The 24,052-nt window shown below is 28.6% G+C and overlaps 1 protein-coding gene across 1 annotated transcript in view; it reads right to left on the reverse strand.

The window, feature by feature from the left end:
- LOC107442964 (cysteine-rich venom protein AnHyalC) overlaps nucleotides 1-24,052 on the reverse strand; it is an 81,936-nt gene that overhangs the window by 16,159 nt on the left and 41,725 nt on the right. Inside the window, exons 4-6 of the mRNA XM_071179050.2 lie at nucleotides 23,327-23,526; nucleotides 21,798-21,895; nucleotides 20,808-20,923 (exon numbers count right to left, since the gene is read on the reverse strand). Of these exons, the coding sequence (XP_071035151.2) occupies nucleotides 20,808-20,923; nucleotides 21,798-21,895; nucleotides 23,327-23,526 (414 nt within the window). The remainder of the gene's footprint in view (nucleotides 1-20,807; nucleotides 20,924-21,797; nucleotides 21,896-23,326; nucleotides 23,527-24,052) is intronic.

Genomic DNA, 24,052 nt, shown 5'->3' on the forward strand with positions numbered 1-24,052 from the left:
CTGGGATAATCATCTTAAACAATTAGATATGGTACTGTCTAAATTAACTGATCTGAAATTCACTGTTAATGTCAAGAAATGTGTTTTCGCAAAAACACAAATCAAGTATTTAGGTCATATTATAGGAGATGGTAGACATGAACCAGATCCTGAAAAGCTTCGTGCTATTGAAATCATCGAAACACCTAAAACCAAGTCAGCCTTAAAAAGTGCTTTAGGTCTCTTTAATTATTACAGAAATTATATACAAAACTATGCTGAGATAGCAAAACCACTGACGGATTTAACCAAAAAGAAAGTTCCAGAGCTTATTCCTTGGACTAACGTAGAGGAATTATCCTTCCAAAAACTAAAGAAGAAGTTGATTGAAGCTCCTTCTCTTTATACTCCAGATCCTAAAAAACCGTATGTTATACAGTGTGATGCAAGTTCCTATGGTGTTGGTGCTTGTTTATCCCAAAGAGATGATAACGGTCAACTTTGCCCCATCAGTTTTGCTAGCCAAAAACTGAACAAAGTGCAGCAGAACTGGGCTACGATTGAACGTGAAGCGTATGCTGTAGTATGGTCGATTAAAAAGTTCGAAAATTACGTGTTTGGTGCGAATATTGACATTATAACTGATCATAATCCTTTAATATTTTTACAGAAGTCAGCACCCCAATCTGCTAAGTTGCAACGGTGGGCTTTAGCTCTCCAAAGGTACAATATTCATATCACACACTGCCCAGGTGCTCAATTAAAAAATGCTGATGGTCTATCAAGGCTAGTAAGTGATTAAATGTTTTGTATGCTTATTTTAAAAATAAATTAACATATATGATAACCTGTTTTATAACAAGGCTTCTTTTCATCTGTAAGTATATATATAAGTATTATTGAAATTTAATATCTATTGCAATATCGTATCAATTGTATCAAGGATTCTTTTCATCTGTAATTGTTTATACATACCAGTTTTATAGAAATTTGATTTGTTTATTGTATATATTATGTGTTATAACCAGGCAACTATACATCTGTCATATTTCTACTATTTTCATTTTGCATAGTTTATGTGTAAGTATTTGTAACAAGTATTCTATTCATATGTTTTATTTACAATTAAGTGTTAAATATATTTTTATATATATATATATTATCCTACTGTGTAGATCAGATTTCGCTATACCAGGTGTAGCGCAATCTTGTCGGGGGGGTGTCATGCCTCCATGTTGTGATGGCGCTGTCATCAAGGTAGATGTTGTAAAAAGACAGAGGAGGGAACGCTCTGATGGAGAGCGGAAGCGAATTGTTTAGGTGGATTGGTTATATTAATTTTCTTCAAACTTCATTTTTTTTTCTTTGTTAATAAATATTTGTGTTGTTAATTGGTTAACATTTATTTGGCCAATTGTGATTTTGGGAAGTATCTGAGTGAAGAAGGGAAAAGGAGGAAAAATTATACGTTATATCACAGTATACAAAGAAAAAAAATACAATTTTAAACATATAATTATGCAGTAATTTAATGAAGTAGAATTAACTTTATCATATTAAGTTTTCATGATAAAGGACTAGGGATGAAAAAATTAAAACAAATGAAGGAATTAATTTCCAGCTCGCCATATTTAAATATGTTTCTCATTTACAGAAGTATAATCTAAACACATTATAAAATTATAACTGAAAATTTTATTGTATATTAGAGGCTACGTGCTTTTTTAACTTTACAATGCAATATTATTTTTGAATTATAGCTATTCGAAACAAAATTGTAGAGCGAAAAAGGCTAATGGAAATTTGAAAGAATCTTTCGAAAAACCAAATGATATTGGGAAAGTATGTTATATACTTTTAAGTTATATATTTGTTATATATTTTCAATGTTATATATTTTCAAGTATAAATTGAATGAAATATATTTAAGGAATTTAAAATGTTCTAACAAAATATAGAGAAAACAATTAACAAAAATATCATTAACATAAGCGTAAAAGCAAAAATTCGATAAAAATGAAATCTAAAAAAATTATTACAACTAAACAAAGTCTAAATCTGAAAAATTTGCTGTGCTTATTAAAAATTTGTTGTATTATAACATAGTTTTTATTGAGACTTATTATTTTATTAATGAGAATAAAGAGTTACTGGTCACAAAATTAATCACAAAAATTCCCATTTAGCTTAAAAATGTTTGAAAAATAACAAGGACAGAGGAATAGAAATTATTATAGAGAAAATAAAAATCCGAAAAAAATTATTTTTAAAAATAACTGACAAATAATCAAAGTAAACTACGAAGTTTGAAAATTAAAATGTTCGGAAAAAGCATTTCAATAATACATGACTAAATATAGAAAGTAAATAATGTCAGAAAAAAATCGTAATTACTGAGCCAGGTATACCTGCAAAAAATGCATTAAACTATGTCTGACGCACAAGAAAAAAAGGAATAAATTAAAAGATTACTGATCATCACTGAACAACCTTAGAATCGTCGGCCCTGTGTATAACAAAAATATTCAAATCGCAAACATAAAAAGGCTCTAACTGCTCTGACTAAATTGTCGAACTGTTTTTTTTCCTTCCAGATTACAGCTATCCCATTATTTTAAGGGTCAAGAATCTGCATACGTTGATTGAAAAAGTTTATTCAAAGCAAGTACGTTTTCGTGGGGGAAATTTCCTGACTCTTAAAATCGTCTACCCTTACACTAATTATTTCGCATATTTAAAGTCAGGTTCCCGAACTATCCGAATTGAGTCCTATGAAAATGCGATTGTTTGATCTAAGAGTGCTCGCTTTGTTTATTTATTTATTTACGCTCAATACATTGTTTGATTTTGCTACAAAATAGAAAACTTTATCCTCTTGCTAGTTCACGTACATAAATAATTATTACCTGCACTGCACAGAATCAAAAATTAAAAGTGCGTGAGCATGCGAGATATTACAAGAAAGTGCTAAACCTCACCACTCAAGTAACGAAATAACTTTTAATTTTGAACAAAATAATAATTTGTGTTTGCACGGTTTAGCCGTTTCTGTACATGTTCCGTAAATTTTCACATTTAACTGACCAATAAGAATATGAAAAGACAATAGCTTTCTTTTATCTTTGTTTTTATCGCTTTTCTAGTAAAAATAATGTGATGCAAAAAAAAAACTAAATATAATTTACTACTAAATGGATATTCAATTATTTTAATAATTCTTTATGAAATTGAGCAATGTTTTAAACTTTTTTTTAAGATTTGGGTGTCAATGTCGACGATGAATATGTGTTTGCTTCTTCTAAATGCTACAATTAATAATTTTAGTTGAGATTCCTCAAAATTGTCAGGAAATCGCATGAACAATTGGACCTTAAGCGAAGATTTTCGTTTTAAGAGATCCTGAAAATTGATTAGTGGAAGAGAAATTGACATTGAATGTATTAACTATAAAATCGGTGATGGCTCCCGATTTCTACTTTGCCCAGGGACTTCTTTTTTCTTTTTCAGACGAAATCTTAAAATGAATTATCCCATTTTTTTTCTTTGGTGCATACTTCTATATTCATTTTTGCATAATTTTAGCTTTCCGAAATTATTTTATAAGAAATAACTTTTTTTTTGTACATAAATTTCAAAATTCTAAAAAAATTTCTGAAGTTAATTTTTAATTCGGATTATTATTATTATCCGGTATACAGAAAGACAGGTATGATGGAATTAACAGGTCAGACACTGAAAATTGTATTTCGAAGGTTTTATAAAATCAAAAAATGGATTTAATATAAAATGTAAACTTTGAAGAAAGTATAGCTCTGTCTATATATAATATGGTTACCATATGACGTATTAGATTAAATGATACTGTAAAATTAAAAAAAGAATAATAACAGTTGGAGCTAATTTAATTAACTAAGTTATTACTTTATTATTATTTTTAAACTTAATTTTTCATACAATTTTAGTAAATATCTGTATTGTTGTATAAATTAAGTTTATAAAACTGGCGCATATATCACTTATGGGCAATGGAAGCTCATAACTTAAAATTAAATAAATAAAGTAATTATAAAAAGTCTTAAATAAAGTATCCCTAGTCAACAAGCTAATTATAATGCAAGTCATGAAGTGTCAATTTCATAAAACTTCTTGAATCTGTTTAATATATAGTTATAAAAAATGAAATTACTTATTGATTTCAAATTAAAAATTTTCAACACTTTTTATAGAAATTGGATGGAATTTTACGGTTTTATGTATCACATATGCTCTCCTTTTAAAAAGCCACTATAAAAAAAAATATTCAGCAGTTATATAATTAACATCGAGCTAAAAATAAAGTTACGTTACTCCAGTGTGTACAGGGACCTAAAAATATGGCTATATTTTAAAGAAGATTCTTTTTTGAATAATTTGCCTATTGAAACTTCTGATCAGAAAGGCATGTAAATATATATATGCGCGACGTCATATATGAGTAAACCTTGGTATTCTTTGGCCAAGGAGTAAACAATCATGACAGGGAACTATTTATTTATTTGAAATTCCAAAGCAAATATAATACCAAAGAAGAAGGTTATACAGCTTTTTTCCTAAATAAAAAATTCTTTTTAATGGCTTGTCTTGACAACGAATTTTATTTGCTTCGGATTTTTAAAGAGAAAAATAAAATAAACAAAAATATAACACAATAACATATATATAACACATAATACATACATATATAACATATAATATAACACAAAATGCGGAAAAATAAATGAAATTTAAGTAGTTTTATGTGTAGTATTTTTCTCATATTGTTCCAGTTTAATTTATCTGGATTTAAGACGTAATTGTCATGTTTAAAACGGAAAATAAAAATATTCAATTGATAAAGAGAAATATTCACATTTTTAAGAAATGATGAATTACAATAGTATTGATCGCATTAATTTTTTAATCTCCATCAACAGCATTTATAATTTCAGCATTAAAATTTTTGAAAATTAATACTTTAAATTCAGAAGAAATATTCATGAAAAAAGCTTTCACAAAGTTAATTAACACAATTTTAGCATCCTATGAAATTATGATTAAAAAAAAAAAAGACTACAAAAATTACGCGGATAATTTTTTCCCCTCCAATGTTACTGAATGTGTTTTACCCTCCAATATTGCCCCATTCTTAAAAATAAGTTTTTTGTTTAATTAAAGTTTTTATTTCTGAGAATAATAAAATATTATGAAAATTTTTAATGAGCTTTTTATAAAGAATAATTTTTTAACATTTTTATTGTTTAAAATAAAAATGGTAGTTAATTTGTTTGTATTAAAATAAAAATTATTATTTAAACGAATTATCCTTATTTATACAAATTATTGTTGGTGTATAATGTTTTTTTTTTAATTGGTTTATTTCACACGAGAGAGAGAATAAATGTATAACAGATTTGGTGTTAGAGTTCTGCTCTACATAATCATATGATATACATAATATAATAATACTAGTTATCATATAAGATAAAAATAAAATAGTAAATTTAAAAAATTAGGAAAAGGAAAAAGAAAAACACCTTTCAGAGCTGATATGATGCATTCTCAATCGTGTTATTTTCCTGTTTTTAGAATCAATAGTTTTTCGGTCATTTTTATTTATTTATTTTTAGTATATTAATCTGTAATGAATATTACTTTTGTGCCAAAAGAGCAGAAGAAAATTAATTTCTATAAAATAAAGACATTGATGATCTTAAGGAACCGATATTAAAATGTACCTCCTAAAAGTTGAAAGAATAATCGAAAATACGAAAACAAATTTTTTATTTCAAGGTACTTTATTTATTATTTTTTTATTGACTAGGATTTTCTTAAAAAATTAAAGGTTGAATTTCATTTTCGAATAAAAACAAAGTTTTTAAAAGTATAAAGAATTCAAAATATTATTAACAATTAAAAAAAATTAAATTCGTAACATAACTAATCCATACACCAACAACAAACGGTAAAATCATGAACTAATGTACTATTTAAATGTATTTGATATACGAACAACTATCTAAAACAATTCAAATAGTACATAAATGCATAATTATTAAAGCAATAAATAATTTAATGAAATGAAAACATTTGCTTACCTCCTTCGATATCTATTTTACGTTTCCTTGTTATTTAATTTATCAAATTGATGTAAAAAAAATAACGACAACAACAAAAAAAACAACCAAATAATTTAAAACAATTAAACAAAATAAAAAAATATGCTTTCTTTTGAAATTGATAACTTAAATTATGTAATTAAAAGAGCTAAAAAATTTCTTTAACAAAGAGCGTTTATTTACGTTAGTCTAAGAAATGTCTCATCACAAAAAGACCAGACCAGAGAAAATGTCAACAAGTCCTCCCCAGTTTAGATCCCTTAAAAGCTTAAAACACCTGTTTTCTCAGAAAATCTAGATAATTGCTTGTTTGAGACGATTTACGAAGAGATATCCAAATAAAATATGTTTCTGTGAATATCTGACATTTTAAAAAGAGGACAAAGGAGCAAAAGGCCATAAAAATGAAAATTTAAGAAGCGAAGTACTTTTACCCACAGTGTGTAACATGAGGTGGCTGTTTTTGAGGAGTCAAATAACTGTCTTTGTGGGGGGTTTGGCCACCAGAATTATATGCCAAAGTGGGTGGAAAGGAAATTGTTGAAAGTCAGGGGTGGCTTTGAAACCAATTTTTATCAGTGAAGGTTGCATTTTATTACTCTTTCCGCCAGGGAAGGGCAAAAGAGATGAAGTTGGGATGAGATTTTCTTTTAATTATATAGAAAGTTATACGTGAAAAAAAAGTCTTTGTCTTCAGAAAGTTTTTTAGACAGTTTTTTTTTCTGAATTTACCAATTTAACTTAATTTTATTTTCACGAATGTTTAAATTTCAATAAGGGCAAAGCAAATTATTCGCCTTTCAATTAAATTTCAGAGGAAAATAAAAGTTTTAATTTCAAAAATAGCTTTAAAGTAGAAAAAAAAACAGTACTTTTTTTCAAAAGTTACCAATTTAACTTGACTTCATTCTCACGAATTTCCAAATTTCAGAAGTGGCTAAGAACACTATTCGCCCCCTCAATTAAATTTCAGAGGAAAAAAATGGTTAAAAAAAAAACTTTAAAGTTGAAATTTTTTTCTTCCTAAAATTACCAATTTAACTTTATTTTCACGAAAGGCTAAATTTCAGAAGGGGCGAAGCACATTTTTCGCTCCCTTAATTTAAATTCCCAGTAAAATAAAGTTTTTGATTTCGAAAATAACTTTAAAGTAGAAAAAAAATAGGGCTTTTTTTCTAAAGTTATCAATTTAACTTGACATTATCTTCACGAATGGATAAATTTCAGAAGGGGCGAAGCACATTTTTCACCCTTCAATTAAATTTCAGAGGTAAATAAAGTTTTTTACTTAGAAAATAGCTTTAAAGGGGAAAAAATAGTGCTTTTTTCCTAAAGTTATCAATTTAACTTGACTTCATTCTCATGAATGTCTAAATATTAAAAGGGGTCTAATGTCTAAATATCACTCAATTAAACTTCAGAAGAAAATAGTGCTTTAAAAAAAAAAAAACAACTAAAGTTGAAAAAGGGTTCTTTTTTTTCTTTCTAAAATTGCCAATTTAACTTAACTTTATTTTCACGAATGGCAAAATTTCAGAAGGGGTGAAGCACATTATTCGCCCCCTCAATTTCAATTCACCGTAAAATAAAGTTTTTAATTTCGAAAATAGCTTTAAAGTAGAAAAAGAAATGGATCTTTTTTTCTAAAGTTACCAATTGAACTTGACTTCATTCTCACGAATATCTAAATTTTATAAAGGGCTAAGTACACTATTCGCCTCTTCAATTAAATTTAAGACAAAAAAAAAATGTTTCTTTCTTTTTTTTTTTTTTTTTTAAAAAGTTCTTTTTTTTCTTCTTCCAAATTACCAACTTAATTTTATTTTCACGAATGGCTTAATTTTAGAAGGGGCGAAGCACACTATTCGCCCCCTCAATTGAATTTCAAAAGAAAATAGTGTTTTTTTTTTCTTACATTTTTTTATAAAAACTTCAAAGTTGAGAAAAAGTTCTTTTTCGTCTTCTAAAATTACAAATTGAACTTAACTATGTTTTCAAGAATGGCCAAATTTCAGAAGGGGCGAAGCACGTTATTCGCCCCCTCAATTTAAATTCACAGTAAAATAAGTAATTTTTTATTTCGAAAATAACCTTAAAGTTGAAAAAGAAATGGTTATTTTTTTCTAAAGTTATCAATTTAACTTGACATTATTATCACGAATGGCAAAATTCCAAGAGGGGCGAAGTACATTACTCACCCTTCATTTAAATTTCAGAATTAAATAAAGTTTTTTTCTTAGAAAATCGCTTCAAAGTTGAAAAAAGTTTTTTTCTTCCTTTAAGTTTACTAATTTAAATTGACTTTATTTTTGTGAATGTCTAAATTTCAGAAGGGGCGAAACGCAATATAGGCCCTTTTATTAAATTTCAGAAGACAATAAGGTTTTCTTTTTGAAAAATAGCTTCAAAATTGAAAAAAAAAAAAATTTTTTTTCCAAAAATTACCAATTTTACCTAAATTTATTTCTTGCCTTCATATTTATTATAACCTCTTACTTTAATTTTAGAGGAAAATTAAGTTTTTTACTTGGAAAATAGCTACAAAGTTCAACTAAAAAGTTACTTTTTTCTAAAATTTTACTTTTTGACTATTTTTTACTCGGAATTTTACTTGATTTTATTTTCTCGAATGTTTAAATTTCAGGAGGGGTTTCATAAATATATTGTTTGCCCCCTCACTAAAATTTCAGAGGGGGCGATTGCCCCCTCTGCCCCCCCTGCTGGCACGCCACTGCTCCGCGTCATGCTCTAACGAGGAACAAACTTAATATTCTTACTTATTATTGTAATTTTTGCTCTAATTAACGCAAAATTTTACCACTCAGAAGAGTTTTCTGCTAAATTTTAACAGACCGTCAGCCTAAAACAAATTTAAGAAAATTATTATCACAATTATACAAAGTGTAAGGTTTGCAACGTTTTGAATCCTTATCTGGCTATAATTGTATAAAATATTACCGGTTGTTGTTTTTTTGTGTAGGATTATTGGCGATCGAAATGGGATACAGCCCTTATGAAAATTAAGGTATATTTAAGGTTGATTTGAGGTATCGAGGTTGTTTTGAGGTATATTTAAGGTTGCTGAGAAAAAAGCAATAAAAATTATGCCTCGTAAAGGTTGTAAATAAGGTATGAGGTTGTTTAATATACACTTCAGCTTATTCTGAGATTATTTAAAATTCACTTCAAATCAACCAGGTGGATGAGGAGATTTTCCAGGTTGATTTTCTGACACTTGTAACAAAAGAGGTATTTTTGAGGTATAAATTTTTTTACCTTATTTCAACTAAAGATTGAGGTGTATGAAGTCATTTTATTTATACCTAAGCTTATTTTGAGGTTGTTTTAAATTCACTTCATATCAACCAGACTGATGAGGTGATTTCTAAGGTATACGAGGTTGTTTTTCTTACACTTAAACAAAAGAGGTATAAAAAAATTTACCTTATTTCAACTATCGAGAGTGAGGTATTTACGAGGTATAAAAAAATATACGTTTTTTCAACTAAAGAGAGTGAGGTATTTATGAAGTCATTTTATTGATACCTAAGCTTGTTTTAAGGTTGCTTAAAGTACACTTCATATTAACTAGTCATATTAACATTTATTAATTTAGTTTTATCACTTTTAATCAAATATGATTCAATTTTCAAACTTAAATTTCATTATTTTTGTTTTAAAGACGCGTCTTGATCTAAAATGATTTAAGTCGGAGGATATTCTTAAAGGCTATTGTAGTAGGCTTAGCAATAAAAGAGAACAATCGGAATATTCCTCGTCGATGTTTAGGTAACGTTACTGGTGAATCGTTACAGCAGGTTACGCATAGTATATTTTATTGTTTGTTATTCATTCAAATCTAACTATTTTTTTTATTTTGCTTAAATGTATATGTTTTAACGTAGCACTATGCAAGCTGATTAATTGAGTAGAATGTTCATAATTTATCTTATAAATAAGTCAATGAAAATTGAAAGATTTTTAAAATAGTAATTTTGCTTTGAAATTCTACTATATCTGTAAGCTAATCGTTTGCTTAGATATCTGTATGCAAAGTAAATATTGTTGTTTATGAGTGAAAATATGTATAATAACACTGCATTTTAAAGCTGATTAACATGCAATTTCTTTTTGTAATATATATATATATATATATATATATATATATATATATATATATATATATATATATATATATATATATATATATATATATATATACAGAGCTTATCCCCTGGGAAATAGTTCTGAATTCATACCAAAAAGAAAAAGTAATCCTTCAAAATAAACTACAGAATTTATGTAATTGTTGATAACAATAGTTTGCCAGATATCGATAATTAAAAACTAGTAACTGTACTAGCTCTTTTTTTCATGTTTGATCACAAAACTGCTATTTTTCACCACATGTTATTTTTTCGCAACTTACCCACGTTATTATTTACTAAGCAGATTGTTATTACTTTTTAGAATATTGAGCAGAATTTACTAAAACCCGATTTAAAGCTTATATGACAATTTGTTTCAAGGTTATGTTCACTACTTCAAAACTTAGCGAATTTCGGAAATCTTAAATTTTTTAGAAATAAGTCATCAGTATAGTTTCTTATGCAATTTTAATACTGAATTGAATAAAAATCAATTGCAAATAAAAACATTTATTGTTGAAAGTATATGCATTTTTTTGAATTTCATCCTATTGGATGTGTTTTTATATTGAAACAAATGTTTGTAACAACTAATTATTAGTTTTATTCTGCTCGGTATTATAAGTTATACGGGAGATATTATACTCAACTTCTTCTAAAAGTATTATTTCAAATCATTCACTCTTAGACTTTTTCCTCACATAAAATTGCTCACAACTTTGAAATAAATGCTCCTTAGCAGCTTGTAATTAGTTCTATTCGATTGAGAGCAAAAAAATAATAAAAATTGGTCCATAATTTTAAAATTTTAATTTATTAAACGATTGTTGATTCTTGATTACATTGATTAAAAAATATTTTAAGAATATTTTTTTAATTTTTTAAGAAACTCTGATGTGATTGACAATAACGGAAGTCCTTTTCTGAATCAGCGTCAAAAATTTATTAAAAAGTTATTAGTTTCATGAACTTTGACAAAAGGTTTAAAAATATAGACTAGGTTTATTGAGTTTAAAGATTTGTAACAGAAAAAAAAGAAAATCTAATTATCAAACTTACAAGTACCATAATGATACCAGATGTATAGGAAAATAAAAAGTGTTAAAATTTCATAATAAGATTGGAATTGTATATTTGAATTTCTGTAAATGCTGTTAATGGTAGTATTTTCTTCAGTGTATTTAATTTTGTGGCTGTGGTACCTGTTATGCTTTTTAGCTACGAGGATTGAATAGAAATGGCAGAAGAGAAATGCTATTTATCTGAAAAAGAAAATTAATTTCCTCCAGCTAATTTGAATCATGAAAAAAACAATTTCTAATATTTTAATATTTCAAAACCTGCCACTATTATTGTAAATATGACTTTCTTATTAATTCTTTTTTTTTCTTTTAGGTTCCAATAATTACAAGTTTCAACAGGTAGACGGAAACAGTGTTTAAAATAATTTTGTTGGTTTGTAAAAAAATGAAATTCTAGTTTTAAATAAAAGTAATTTGAATTTCAGCTGACTAATTATTTAAATTTGCAGTTTTATACATAGCTTTAAAAATTCAAGCACCTTAGACTACTATCTTCTAAAAATATGAGTTCCCATGAATAATTTTTCCTAACTGTAGAATTTGGATTAGTGTTATTTCAGAATGATTTAATTCAATTATAGAGATGTAATTATTCAGGGTGCCAATTATGTTGAGATGGTGTTGGAGATTGTATGTGGAAGTTGAAGATTGTGATGAAAACAGAAGATGATGAAAATAACAGTTGAAGATGAAAACTGGATCATAATTAATAAAAGCTTTTATTTAGTACTAGGAGGCTTCGCTCCCTGCTCGCTGGCGCTCGCCAACCCCCGGAACTGCTTTCGCAGTTCATTTCGGATTGCTTCGCAATACAATGCTCGCTTTGCTCGCTCATTGGATACGTTCTTAACGTCTAGCTTTTGTATGCTTTCTTGAACACTGAAGTTCCGAAAACTTTTCACTGTAGAAAATTCTAACCCTGTACATTTCAATATTAATTTGAAATTGCAAACAGTTCACACATTTTGCTTAATCACACTATTCTAAATTTCAATTGTTGAGAAAAGTAACTGTTGTAAGTTTTGTTTTAAAGTCTTTTCCACCAGAGGGCTAAAGCCATGTGTTGTAAAACAATATGAAATAGTAGTCTGCCACTGAACGCCGGATGTAAAGCATCGGCTTCGATGAAGATAATTTTGTATTTTTAATTCTCTGAACGGAGGCACCCTAATAATATGGAATTTGTAAAATAAATGTATACATTTTTGATTGTTGATGAAGCCCATCATTTTGTGTTTTCATCAGTGTTCAGAAGCAGAACAACTATAAGTTTTTTATTTTATCACAAAAATATAAAATGTTTAAAATATATATATATATATAAAAGGATCATAGTAATTATATAAGTAAAAATTAAGGTAGTATTGTTAAGTTGAAACACAATATTTTCAGTTTTGATGTCAGCAATTCAATTCAATTTTTCACAAAAGCGATTGTTTCCATTATTAAATTCAGTGTCAACAATTCAAATTTTTCTGAGACAACTCTTAACCTCTAAATATTATTTTTTTTATGTACACATTTCTAAATTTCAGTATTCAACCACAAAACAACTTAAAGTCCTCAAATTTATCATGAAGTTGTAAAATGTAATGAACGAGGGTCATAGCACTAATGTAAGTAGAAGTAAAGTTAGTACTGTAAAATTAAAACAATATTTTTAATCAATGAGCCAAGCTCTTCAAGAAGCAGTTGTAGAAGAAGCTGGATAGAATTTTTTTTATTTAAAAATTTTTATAGAATTTCTTTAAAAACGCAATTGTTAATCTGGGCATTTGGCGATACAACACTTATAGAATTGAAGGATTTGTTACGTCAAGCACTCAGGTATCATAATTTTGATCTAGTTGCGCTTCTATGTCATTTTGATTTATGTTGCTATGTTAACTTTCAAAAAATTCTATGGCTGGCAACAGCATTTATATTTTTTAAGTTGTTTATTTTTATTTCTTTTAGAATTCGTTCTTTTTTTAGCGAAATGTTTTTTAACCTAACAGAATTCTTTGCCGACTGTTCTCTGTATATATGAAGAAAATAAAGTAAATATTTAAGTGTTGTGAAAAGAATCTTATTTAGTTGTACGAAGTACTTCTTTAAAAATGAAAACTGTTGCCACCAGCGGAAAAGAAATACAGCCAAAATTTGGGATCCACGTAAGAGAATTATGTATATTAGATTATTTGCAGAGCTCGAGATACAAAAATTAAATATTATCCATGATAATGTTCGAAGTTAAATAAATTTCGCATAGTAATATTAATAAGGACAGGCCATGGGAGACAAATCCTCCATGACCTATGTAATCAGAAGCCAAATGTGTAATTTGTACGTGTAAGCCAAGTACGTGTAATTTGTTCCCAACGGACACAGAAGCATGGGTAAGAGAACCAAAATTGGCGAATTATCAAAATAAAACATAGCCAAAACAAAGTCGATCAGCATATCAATATTGGGTTTAAAAGAATACCTTGGCGATCACGAGTCGCCAACAAATTTATGAGAATTATTACAATTATGCAACTGAAACATTTAGCAGTTGGAAATTAGAAAAAAAGTTATAAATAGATTTTTGTTTTCGATTAGGCGCGACAGTGAATTAATAAGTCTGCCTAGTAATGAAATAAAAAGTATCCGTCACATTGATCTATAAGAGAAGAAAAAATATTTAATGTTCGTTTTAAAAGATTAAGTCTTTGATTTATTTTAAATATAATTCTATTAATAAAAATAAGCTTAAGTAATAAAAGATATTTTAAAAGATAGGAAATAAATATATAATGCCAATAGTGGCATCACATCAGTCTAATAAAATTACAGAAGAATTATGCATTTGAAACTTTCTCTTATAGCTTAACAAAAGAAGCAATTACCGCCGAAGGTTTAATATTAAAAACTTCAGGTTGATAATTGACGATCTCTACTAGTGAAAAAAATTTAATGATATACATTATTCTTCATATAATATCTTTATATATATTATATTTTTATATAGTGAGGTTAAAAATTTATAAACTAGGTGGACCGTATAACACCTCACGTTTGGGAATTCCCTTATGAAAAAATCGAGGTATAAATGAGGTATAAACGAGGTATATTTTAAAGGTATAAAGGAGGTTGTTATTTAAATACGTCGTAAAGGTTGAAAAGGGTGCAAATGAATACCTCAAAATCAACCTCAAATATACCTTAAATATACCTCCAGAGGTATATATGTTTCAGCCTGAAGTATATTTTTTTACACTTGTGGAAGTATTTATTCAACAACCTAAGGTGTGTCATTTTACACTTCAGGTTATTATAAATCAACCTCAGGTGTATTTTGTTCGACATCAGGTAATTGTTTTTCAACCTCAGGTATATAATTTTATGCTTGTAGAGGTATATATTTTTCAACCTATGGTGTGTCATTTTACACTTCAGCTTATTATAAATCTACCTCAGGTGTATTTTGTTCGACATCAGGTAATTGTTTTTCAACCTCAGGTATATAATTTTATACTTGTAGAGGTATATATTTATCAACCTGTGGTGTGTCGTTTTACACTTCTGGTTGTTATAAATCAACCTCAGGTGTATTTTGTTTTACCTCAGGTAATTATTCTTCAACTTCAGGCATATAATTTTATGCTTGTAGAGGTATATATTTTCAGCCTAAGGTGGGCCATTTTACACTTCTGGATGTTATAAATCAACCTGAAGTGTATTTTCAACAATTGGAAAGGTTATTTTTAATTAGCGCCATGTGCTCCATGTTCTACCTTAAGTTATTATTTCGTAACCTCAAGTATATATTTCTGTATTTTTGGAAGTGTTAATTTATCAACCAAAGATGTTTTTTTTTAGCACTTACGAAGGTGAGGTGTTATACGGACCACCTAGTTTATTAATTTTTAGACTCACTATATAAAAAATATAATATATATATAAAGATATTATATATATTATATGAAGAATAATGTACATTACATTTTTTTTCACTAGTAGAGATCATTTATCAACCTGAAATTTTTAATATTAAATCTTCGGCAGTAATTGCTTCTTTTGTTAAGCTATAAAAGAAGATTTCAAATGCATAATTCTTCTATAATTTTAATAGATTGATTTAAATCATCTTAAAATAACACTTATCCAAATTCCACAGTTAGTAAAAATTATTTATGGGAACTCATACTCGTATTTTTAGAAGATAGTTGTCTAAGGTGCTTGAATTTTTAAAGCTATAAAACTACAAATTTAAATAATTAGTCAGCTCAAATTCGAAGTACTTTTATTTAAAACTAAAATTTCACTTTTTTTACAAACCAACAAAATTATTTTAAATACTGTTTCCGTCTACATGTTGAAACTTGTAATTATTGGAACCTGAAAGGAAAAAAAAATAAATTAGTAAGAAAGTCATATTTATAGTGGCAGGTCTTAAAATATTAGAAAGTATTTTTTTTATGATTTAAATTAACTGGATGAAATTGATTTTCCTTTTCAGATAAATATCTTCTGCCATTTCTATTCAATCCTCGTAGCTAAAAAGCATGACATGCATCACAGACACAAAATAAAATACACTAAAGACAGTATTACCATTAACAACATTTACAGAAATTCAAATATACAGGGCGTTTATAAAGTCTCGGACCCATTTTGATGTTTAATAACTCATAAAATGATAAAGATAGATTAAAATTAATAACATAAATGGTTAGATAGACTCAAAAACTTTCATGAACCTTATCAATGAACTTCCACGTGTGCCCCCTTCGTCGCACGGAGAATATCAAGTCGATAGTCAATTTCACGCCAGGTAGCGGCAAGCATGTCGGCATCCACAGAGGCTATTGCGGTTGTAATTCTGGCTTTTAGGCCATCAATGTTCGACACGATCCTCCTGTAAACATTGTCCTTTATAAATCCCCAAAGAAAAAAGTCCAGCGGCGTTATATCAGGTGATCTGGGTGGCCAAGGAATTGGACCTCCTCGCCCAATCCATCTTCCTGTAAAATGGTCATTCAAAGAACTACGAACGATGATACCCCAATGAGGTGGTGCACCATCTTGTTGCAAAAAGACATGTGGCTGAAGCTCTTCTAGTTGTGGAAATACGAAGTTTTCCAACATGTCTAAGTATACGACTGATGAGATTGTCTTTTCTGTAAAAATGAAAGCTACCTCTCGTGAAACTGACTATCGACTTGATATTCTTCGTGCGACGAAGGGGGCACACGTGGAAGTTCATTGACAAAGGTCATGAAACTTTTTGAGTCTATCTAACCATTAATGTTATTAATTTTAATCTATCTTTATTATTTTATGAGTTATTAAACATCAAAATGGGTCCGGGACTTTATAAACACCCTGTATAATTCCAATCTTATTATGCAATTTTAACACTTTTTATTTTTCTATACATCTGTAACATTATGGTACTTGTAAGTTTAATAATTAGATTTCCTTCCCTTTCTTTCTTAAAAATCTTTAAACTCAATAAACCTAGTCTATATTTTTCAGCTTTTTGTCAGACTTCATGAAACTAGCAGCTTTTTTTTAAATTTTTGACGCTGATTCTGAAAAGGACTTATGTTATTGTCAATCACATCAGAGTTTCTTAAAAAATAGTTATTTTAATAATTTTTAATCAATGTAATCTAGAATCTACAATCGTTTAATAAATTAAAATTTTAAAGTTATGTACCAATTTTTATTCTTTTTTACACTCAATTGAATAGAACAAATTACATTCTGATAAGGAGCATTTATTTTAAAGTTGTGAGTAATTTTATGTGAGGAAAATGTCTAAGAGAGAATGATTTGAAATAATACTTTTAAAATAAGTTGAGTATAATATCTCCTATATAACTTATAATACCGAGCAGAATAAAACTAATAGTTAGTTGTTACAAATACTTGTTTAAATATAAATACACATCCCATAGGATGAAACTCAAAATAATGCATATTACTTTCAACAATAAATGTTTTTATTTGCAATTGATTTTATTCAATTCAGGATTAAAATTGCATACTATACTGACTTATTTCTAAAATATTTAAGATTTCCGAAATTCGCACATTTTTGAAGTAGTGAACCATAAACAGCTGCATGAAAAAGCTCATAACCTTGAAACAAATTGTCATATAAACTTGAAATCGAATTTAATTTAATTCTGCCCAATATTCTAATAAGTAATAACAATCTGCTTAGTAAATAATTAACGTGGGTAAAATGCGAGAAAATAACATGTAATGAAAATAGCAGTCTTCTGATCAAACATGAAGAAGTGAGCTAGTACAGTTACTAGTTTTCAATTATCAAATATCTAGCAAACTATTGTTATCAACAATTACACAAAATCTGTAGTTTATTAGGAGAGATTTTATTTTATTTTATTTTATAACCGTCGTTGAACAGCCGACCCAATTTCATGGGTTTACGACTACTATTAGGAGAGATTAGTTTTTCTTTTAGGTATAAATTCAGAACTATATCCTAGGGGAAGGCTGAGCAGTAGCTTGCTTGTCTCTTCTTCTGCGCCGCCGCGCATGTGCTATTTACAGCCTAGGCCATCTCAGTAATATCAGGGAACTGTGGATAAGTTCTGTAAATATATATATATATATATATATATATATATATATATATATATAAACAATAATATAAACTTTGCAACAAATATCCAAACGATAAGCATACAGCTATAGTAGAATTTCAAAGCAAAATTGCTATTTTAAAAATCTTTCAATTTTCAATGATTTATTTATAAGAGAAATTGTGAACATTTTTCTCAATTAATCAGCGTGCATACTGCTACGTTAAAACATATACATTTAAGCAAAATAAAAAGAATAGTTCTATTTGACTGAACTACAAACAATAAAATATACTGTGCATAACCTGCTGTAACGATTCACCAGTAATGTTACCCTAAACAGTGACGAGAAATATTTCGGTTATTCTCTCTTATTGCTAAGCCTACAACGATAGCCTCAAAGAATATCCTCCAACTTAAATTATTTAAGATCAGGACGCGTCGTTAAAACAAAAATAATAAAATTTAAGTTTCAAAAGTGAAGCATATTTGATTAAAAGTGATAAAACTAAATTAATAAATGTCAAGCACACTTACCGAATTTCGAATAGACTTTCGATTGTCAACACACACGCCATTTGCCGGCTCGCATGGAACTCTGGGAAGTGAGCTAGTTAATATGAAGTGTACTTTAAGCAACCTTAAAACAAGCTTAGGTATAAATAAAATGACTTCAACACCTCAATAAATACCTCACTCTCTTTAGTTGAAATAAGGTATATTTTTTATACCTCATAAATACCTCAATATCGTTAGTAGAAAAAAGGTATATTTTTTATACCTCGTAAATACCTCACTCTCGTTAGTTGAAATAAGGTTGATTTTTTTATACCTCATAAATACCTCTTTTGTTACAAGTGTAAGAAAAACAACCTCGTATACCTTAAAAATCATCTTATCAGTCTGGATGATTTGAAGTGAATTTAAAACAACCTCAAAATAAGCTTAGGTATAAATAAAATGACTTCATATTCCTCAATAAATACCTTTTTATCGTTAGTTGAAATAAGGTAAAAATTTTTATACCTCAAAAATACCTCTTTTGTTACAAGTGTAAGAAAATGAACCTGGTGTACCTTAAAAATCACCTTATCAGTCTGGTTGATTTGAAGTGAATTTTAAACAACCTCAAAACAAGCTGAAGTATATGTAAATCAACCTCGTACATCTTAATTACAACCTTTACGAGGTATAATTTTTATTGCTGTTTTCTCTGCAACCTTAAATACACCTCAAATATACCTCAAAACAACCTTAATACCTCAAAAATACCTCAAATCAACCTTAAATATACCTTAAATTTTCATAATGGTTATTACCTTCGTAAGTATTAAAAAAAACAGCTTTAGGTTGAGCTACATAAGCCTGAAGTGTAAAATGTCGCATCTTAGGTTGATAAATTAATACTTCTAAAAATTTAAGCATATATACTTGAGGTTACGAAATAATAACCTAAGGTAGAACATGGAACACATGGCGTTAATAAAAAATAACCTTTCCAAATGTCAAAAAATACCCTTGAGGTTGATTTATAATGACCTGAAGTGTAAAATGACGCACTATAGGTTGAAAAATATATACCTCTACAAGCATAAAATTAGATACATGAGGTTGAAAAATAATTACTTTGGGTAGAACAAAATACACCTGAGGTTGATTTATAATAACCTGAAGTGTAAAATGAGACATCATAGGTTGAAAAATATATACCTCTACAAGCATAAAAATTAGATACCTGAGGTTGAAAAATAATTACCTGAGGTCGATCATAATACACTTCACGCTAGTAAAAAATTACCTTTCCAAGTATTAAAAAATACACCTGAGGTAGATTTATAATAACCTGAAGTGTAAAATGACACACCACATGTTAATAAATAAATACCTCTGCAAGCATAAAATTAGATACTTGAGGCTGAAAAATAATTACCTGAGGTAGAACAAAATTCACCTGAGGTAGATTTATAATAACCTGAAGTGTTTTTGAACAAATACTTTCACAAGTGTAAAAAAATATACTTCAGGTTGATAAGTAATAACCTAATTTTGAAAATGAAACTAATTAAACACCTCAGGTTGAAACATGTATACCTCTGGAGATATATTTAAGGTATATTTGAGGTTGATTTTGAGGTATTCATTTGCACCCTTTTCAACCTGACGACGTATTTAAATAACAACCTCCTATATACCTTTAAAATATATATCGTTTATACCTCATTTATACCTCGATTTTTTCATAAGGGAGGTGGAGTAGAGCAGACTTATGGCAACATTTAGCATGCTTTCACCATTAGTGTGAGGAGAGTCATGGGAGAAGGTTAGTTTCTGTCGTGATTTTCAAATAGATTGAATACTTTTAAGTTAGGAAACAAAATAGAACTGAAAACTAAATTGAACATAGTTGTAAAAGAAAACGTCATGGAAATTTAAGAAAAATATTTTTGGCAAGTAAATACGAAAAATATTAAGAAAGGTGAAAATATCATAGTGCATTCCTGTACAACTGAGGGGAGAGTTAAGACTTGAAACCGAAACCGATCTTCTTTGCAGATGGCGTATTCAAACGTTGCTATCGCGTTCCTTTTAGGGTCTTTCGAATTCATTTGTTAATTGTTTCGTTAAAAATTAATTTGAAAGAATGAGTAATATTGCGAACATTACAAGTATAATAGCATTGAATGACGCGTTTTTCCAAGCTTGGGCGTAAAAATCAATCGGAAGTAGTAACCCGGAACGATGAATTTTAGCCTCTAGCGCCATCTTTGCTCAGCTTTATACGATCAACCATCCATATAAGGTCCAGTGAAATCGCCCTTAAAGTATCTTTATAAATCGGTGTTGGATTCCACGACAGTATTATATTATAAAACAGATACTTACGACACAGTCCTGGATAATTGTTTCGCTGTTTACAGGATGCACCGCAACATGTATTTGCAGGGCACTGAGAACAAGGTTTGCCTGTAGCATACACTGGTTTCGATATTATATTTCCACTGCCAAAAATAATAAAATGAAAAAAAAAATTATACAAGTTTTTATGAAATTCTTTTTAACATATTTGAATTAGAATATTATTGATAACAATTTTATATAATCTCTTTAGTCAGTCATTACGGCCATCGACCTCCAAAAACAACTAAAATTTAGTTTGTTTCAAAAGCAATCTTTTTTGGACTTTTAAAACAAAATGCTTCTAGCCGATGTAGGACATATATGACGCTACCCAGGCTAATGTGATCTACGGTATAAAAGCGCAGTTAAATGTAGACCTTTTTTCAATGTGTGTCGTAGATTATACTTTTGCTTTCCTTATTCGAATATTTTATTTTATTTTGTGTAACCTTTATCTGTTTGGGAGGTTTATTTACGAGTCAAAACTTTCTTGATATCGTTAAGACTTTTCATTTCACTGCACAAAAATCAATGTTCGCAACGTGACATTTGCGCATTATGTTATACATTATTTTCTCAGTTTCCTATTTTCAAAAAAAATATAGCTCAAGTTTGAGTAAAAATATATGTTTTCCTTGTATACGACATAATAATCGCCGCTTTTGCTTGAACGGTCTTTATATCGAATGTTAAAAGGTCTTTATATGCAGCATAAAGAAGTCTTTATATGGAGCCTCTAATGTATCTGTGCACCCTGTATCAAAATCACGTGGGGAAAATGAAAAAAAGCACGCATACAAATTGAGCCAAAATTGCATAGGAGCTGCAAACGCCGTGCAGAGCTAAATGCTTGTAAACCATCAGTAGTGGAAAAAAGTTATTTGAAGCAAATTTAATTGTAAGCCAAAATTCAGAAAGGTGGTGGAGGAGAAATGCTGGAAGATAAAATGGTAACAAAACAAAAGAAATCCTTACCCAGGTCCATAATTACAAACATAGAGTTGCCTGTACTCGTTTCCTTGGAGATGGGCCACATAACCGCATCCGATTCTCCATGTCTTCGCCCAAATTATCTGGAAGACAAAATATATATTCCTCTGACCACTGTATGGGGATTAGTCAGTCAAACTCTATGATGAATATAAATATTTACAAAAAAAGTTTCAATATAACTGCTAGCAAATAAAAAGCTGCAATATTTTTATGAAAACGATGGACGATCTAATTGATGTAGCACAAGCAGATGCTTTGGAACAAATGAAAATTGAAGCAAGTAAAAATTCTTAATGTTGCAGAGCCAGGTAGCCAGGTTCCATGAAATCTGACATTAAAACGTACTTTCTCTGAATAAATATTTTTTCGATGGATCCTCAAAATTAAATCTGCAAATAAGTAATTTGGTCGAAAGTTTGGGACCCATCAAGAGAATTTCACTTTTTGTGAAATTCGCCCTATCTCCAGAATTTTGCTCACAATTTTAAAATTTGTTTATTCTACACAAAAAGTAATGTTAAATAATTATTTATTATTTTATTTAATTAGGGTAATTTTATTTATTTAATTAGGGTTTATTTAATTTTGAATTGTAAAGTACATAAGATTCTACATAATTTTAAAGAACATTATTTTAAGTGGCAAAATACTAAATTTGAACGAAATCGGTGGTCGAATTGTTCTTGTAAAATCATATTTTAAATACTCGGCTTTTTTTTAAAAATTTGAAAACTCAGAAACTATTCGACCACTCAAATTTTTCAATACCTAATTAGCATATTTGAAGTCACCCCTTTGAACTATTAACGCTTATATTATGTTTACGAGATGATGCGTGAACAAGCTTAATATTCTAGGAAGTTTCATTATTGTGATTTATGCTTAAATTTACACGTATTTTTACCAGCTTCCGGAGATAAGCTTTTAAGAGCTTCCGCTAATTTGAAAATTCTAACTGTTTGTAAGTCTAAGACAAATTTTAAAGAATTAATATCCCAACATAAATCAGTTGCAAGGTTGTCCATGTTTTGAGTATTAACCCTATTTGGCTATATTTGTGTAACATATCACCGTTAGTTATTTTTTGGGTTGCAGGGCATAGCATGCTTGCGCAGTCTTTCAATTTCATATGTGGTTTATCTTGTTGAAATTTAAATTGAAAGAAAAAAAGGAATTATATTGCAAACACTACAAGTATAATAATATTTGATGGCACTCTTCTTTAAGCTTAGGCGTGAAAATTGATCGGAAACAGTAACCCTGAATTCTTGCATTGGATTTCAATTGGATTGGATTGATTTACACGATCAACCATCTATCGGAAGAACATTCCATTGGATCTTAATGCGTCTCTATAAAAAGCCTGATTTGTTAGAAGGAACTTTCTTATAGACCCATATTTCAGTGGACACTAACACCTCATACATTTTTTCATCACCCAAAATTGAAATAATTTTTATGCCTCCAAAATCTAAATGGGTACTTGAAAAATAAGAAACAAAGCAATTTACTTGCGTCAGATGTCCAAAGGCTTTCCTTGCGTCGAATTGTATAGATTTGACCAGGTTTTTGTCGAAAAGTTTGATTTCGTCAATAAACATCTGTATAATGGCAGTCCAATTTCGTGGATGAAGTTTGTCCGCAGACCAGCAACCTCTGTTTGGACAAGACCACTGCTTGTAACCGATATTTTGACCCACGTTGTAGCTATCTAAGGAGAACCAAAGTTAACTAAAAAATGAGATTTAAGAACAAAGAGAGAATATTTGATTAAGAATAAATGCTGAGAGTGTTAAAATAGGCACACATAAAAATAGTTAATGAGAAACGCAAACTTGAAATTTTCTAGGACCAAAAAACGGGATTGGCAAAACTAAACCAGTAGCAAAGAGAGAAATTATAAGGTTTTTATTTTATGATTTTTATCTATTTATTTTTTAAATCGTATCTAATAAATATTTTTCTCCAATTGTTAGTATTTAAAAATTTTGGTTGTGAGAATTTTCTTCTCAACCATTTACTCAGATTGTTAAAAATTATTAATTTGAAAGATATTTTATTATATTAAGAGATCGTTGACGAGTTAACTTGCCTTTGGGTGATATTCCAGAGTTAAATTTCATTTCATTCAGTATCAATAAAATTTATTACAGTTTATTTACTATCCTATTCAATTACAAAATAGTAGTCGGTAACATAACATAGTTTCTTCGTAAAAATTCGACAAATTGTTTAAA

This window comes from Parasteatoda tepidariorum, chromosome 6, assembly GCF_982258835.1.
Source record: "Parasteatoda tepidariorum strain Cologne lab strain chromosome 6, Ptep-v5.0, whole genome shotgun sequence".
In the NCBI taxonomy this organism is placed as follows: Eukaryota; Metazoa; Arthropoda; class Arachnida; order Araneae; family Theridiidae; genus Parasteatoda; species Parasteatoda tepidariorum.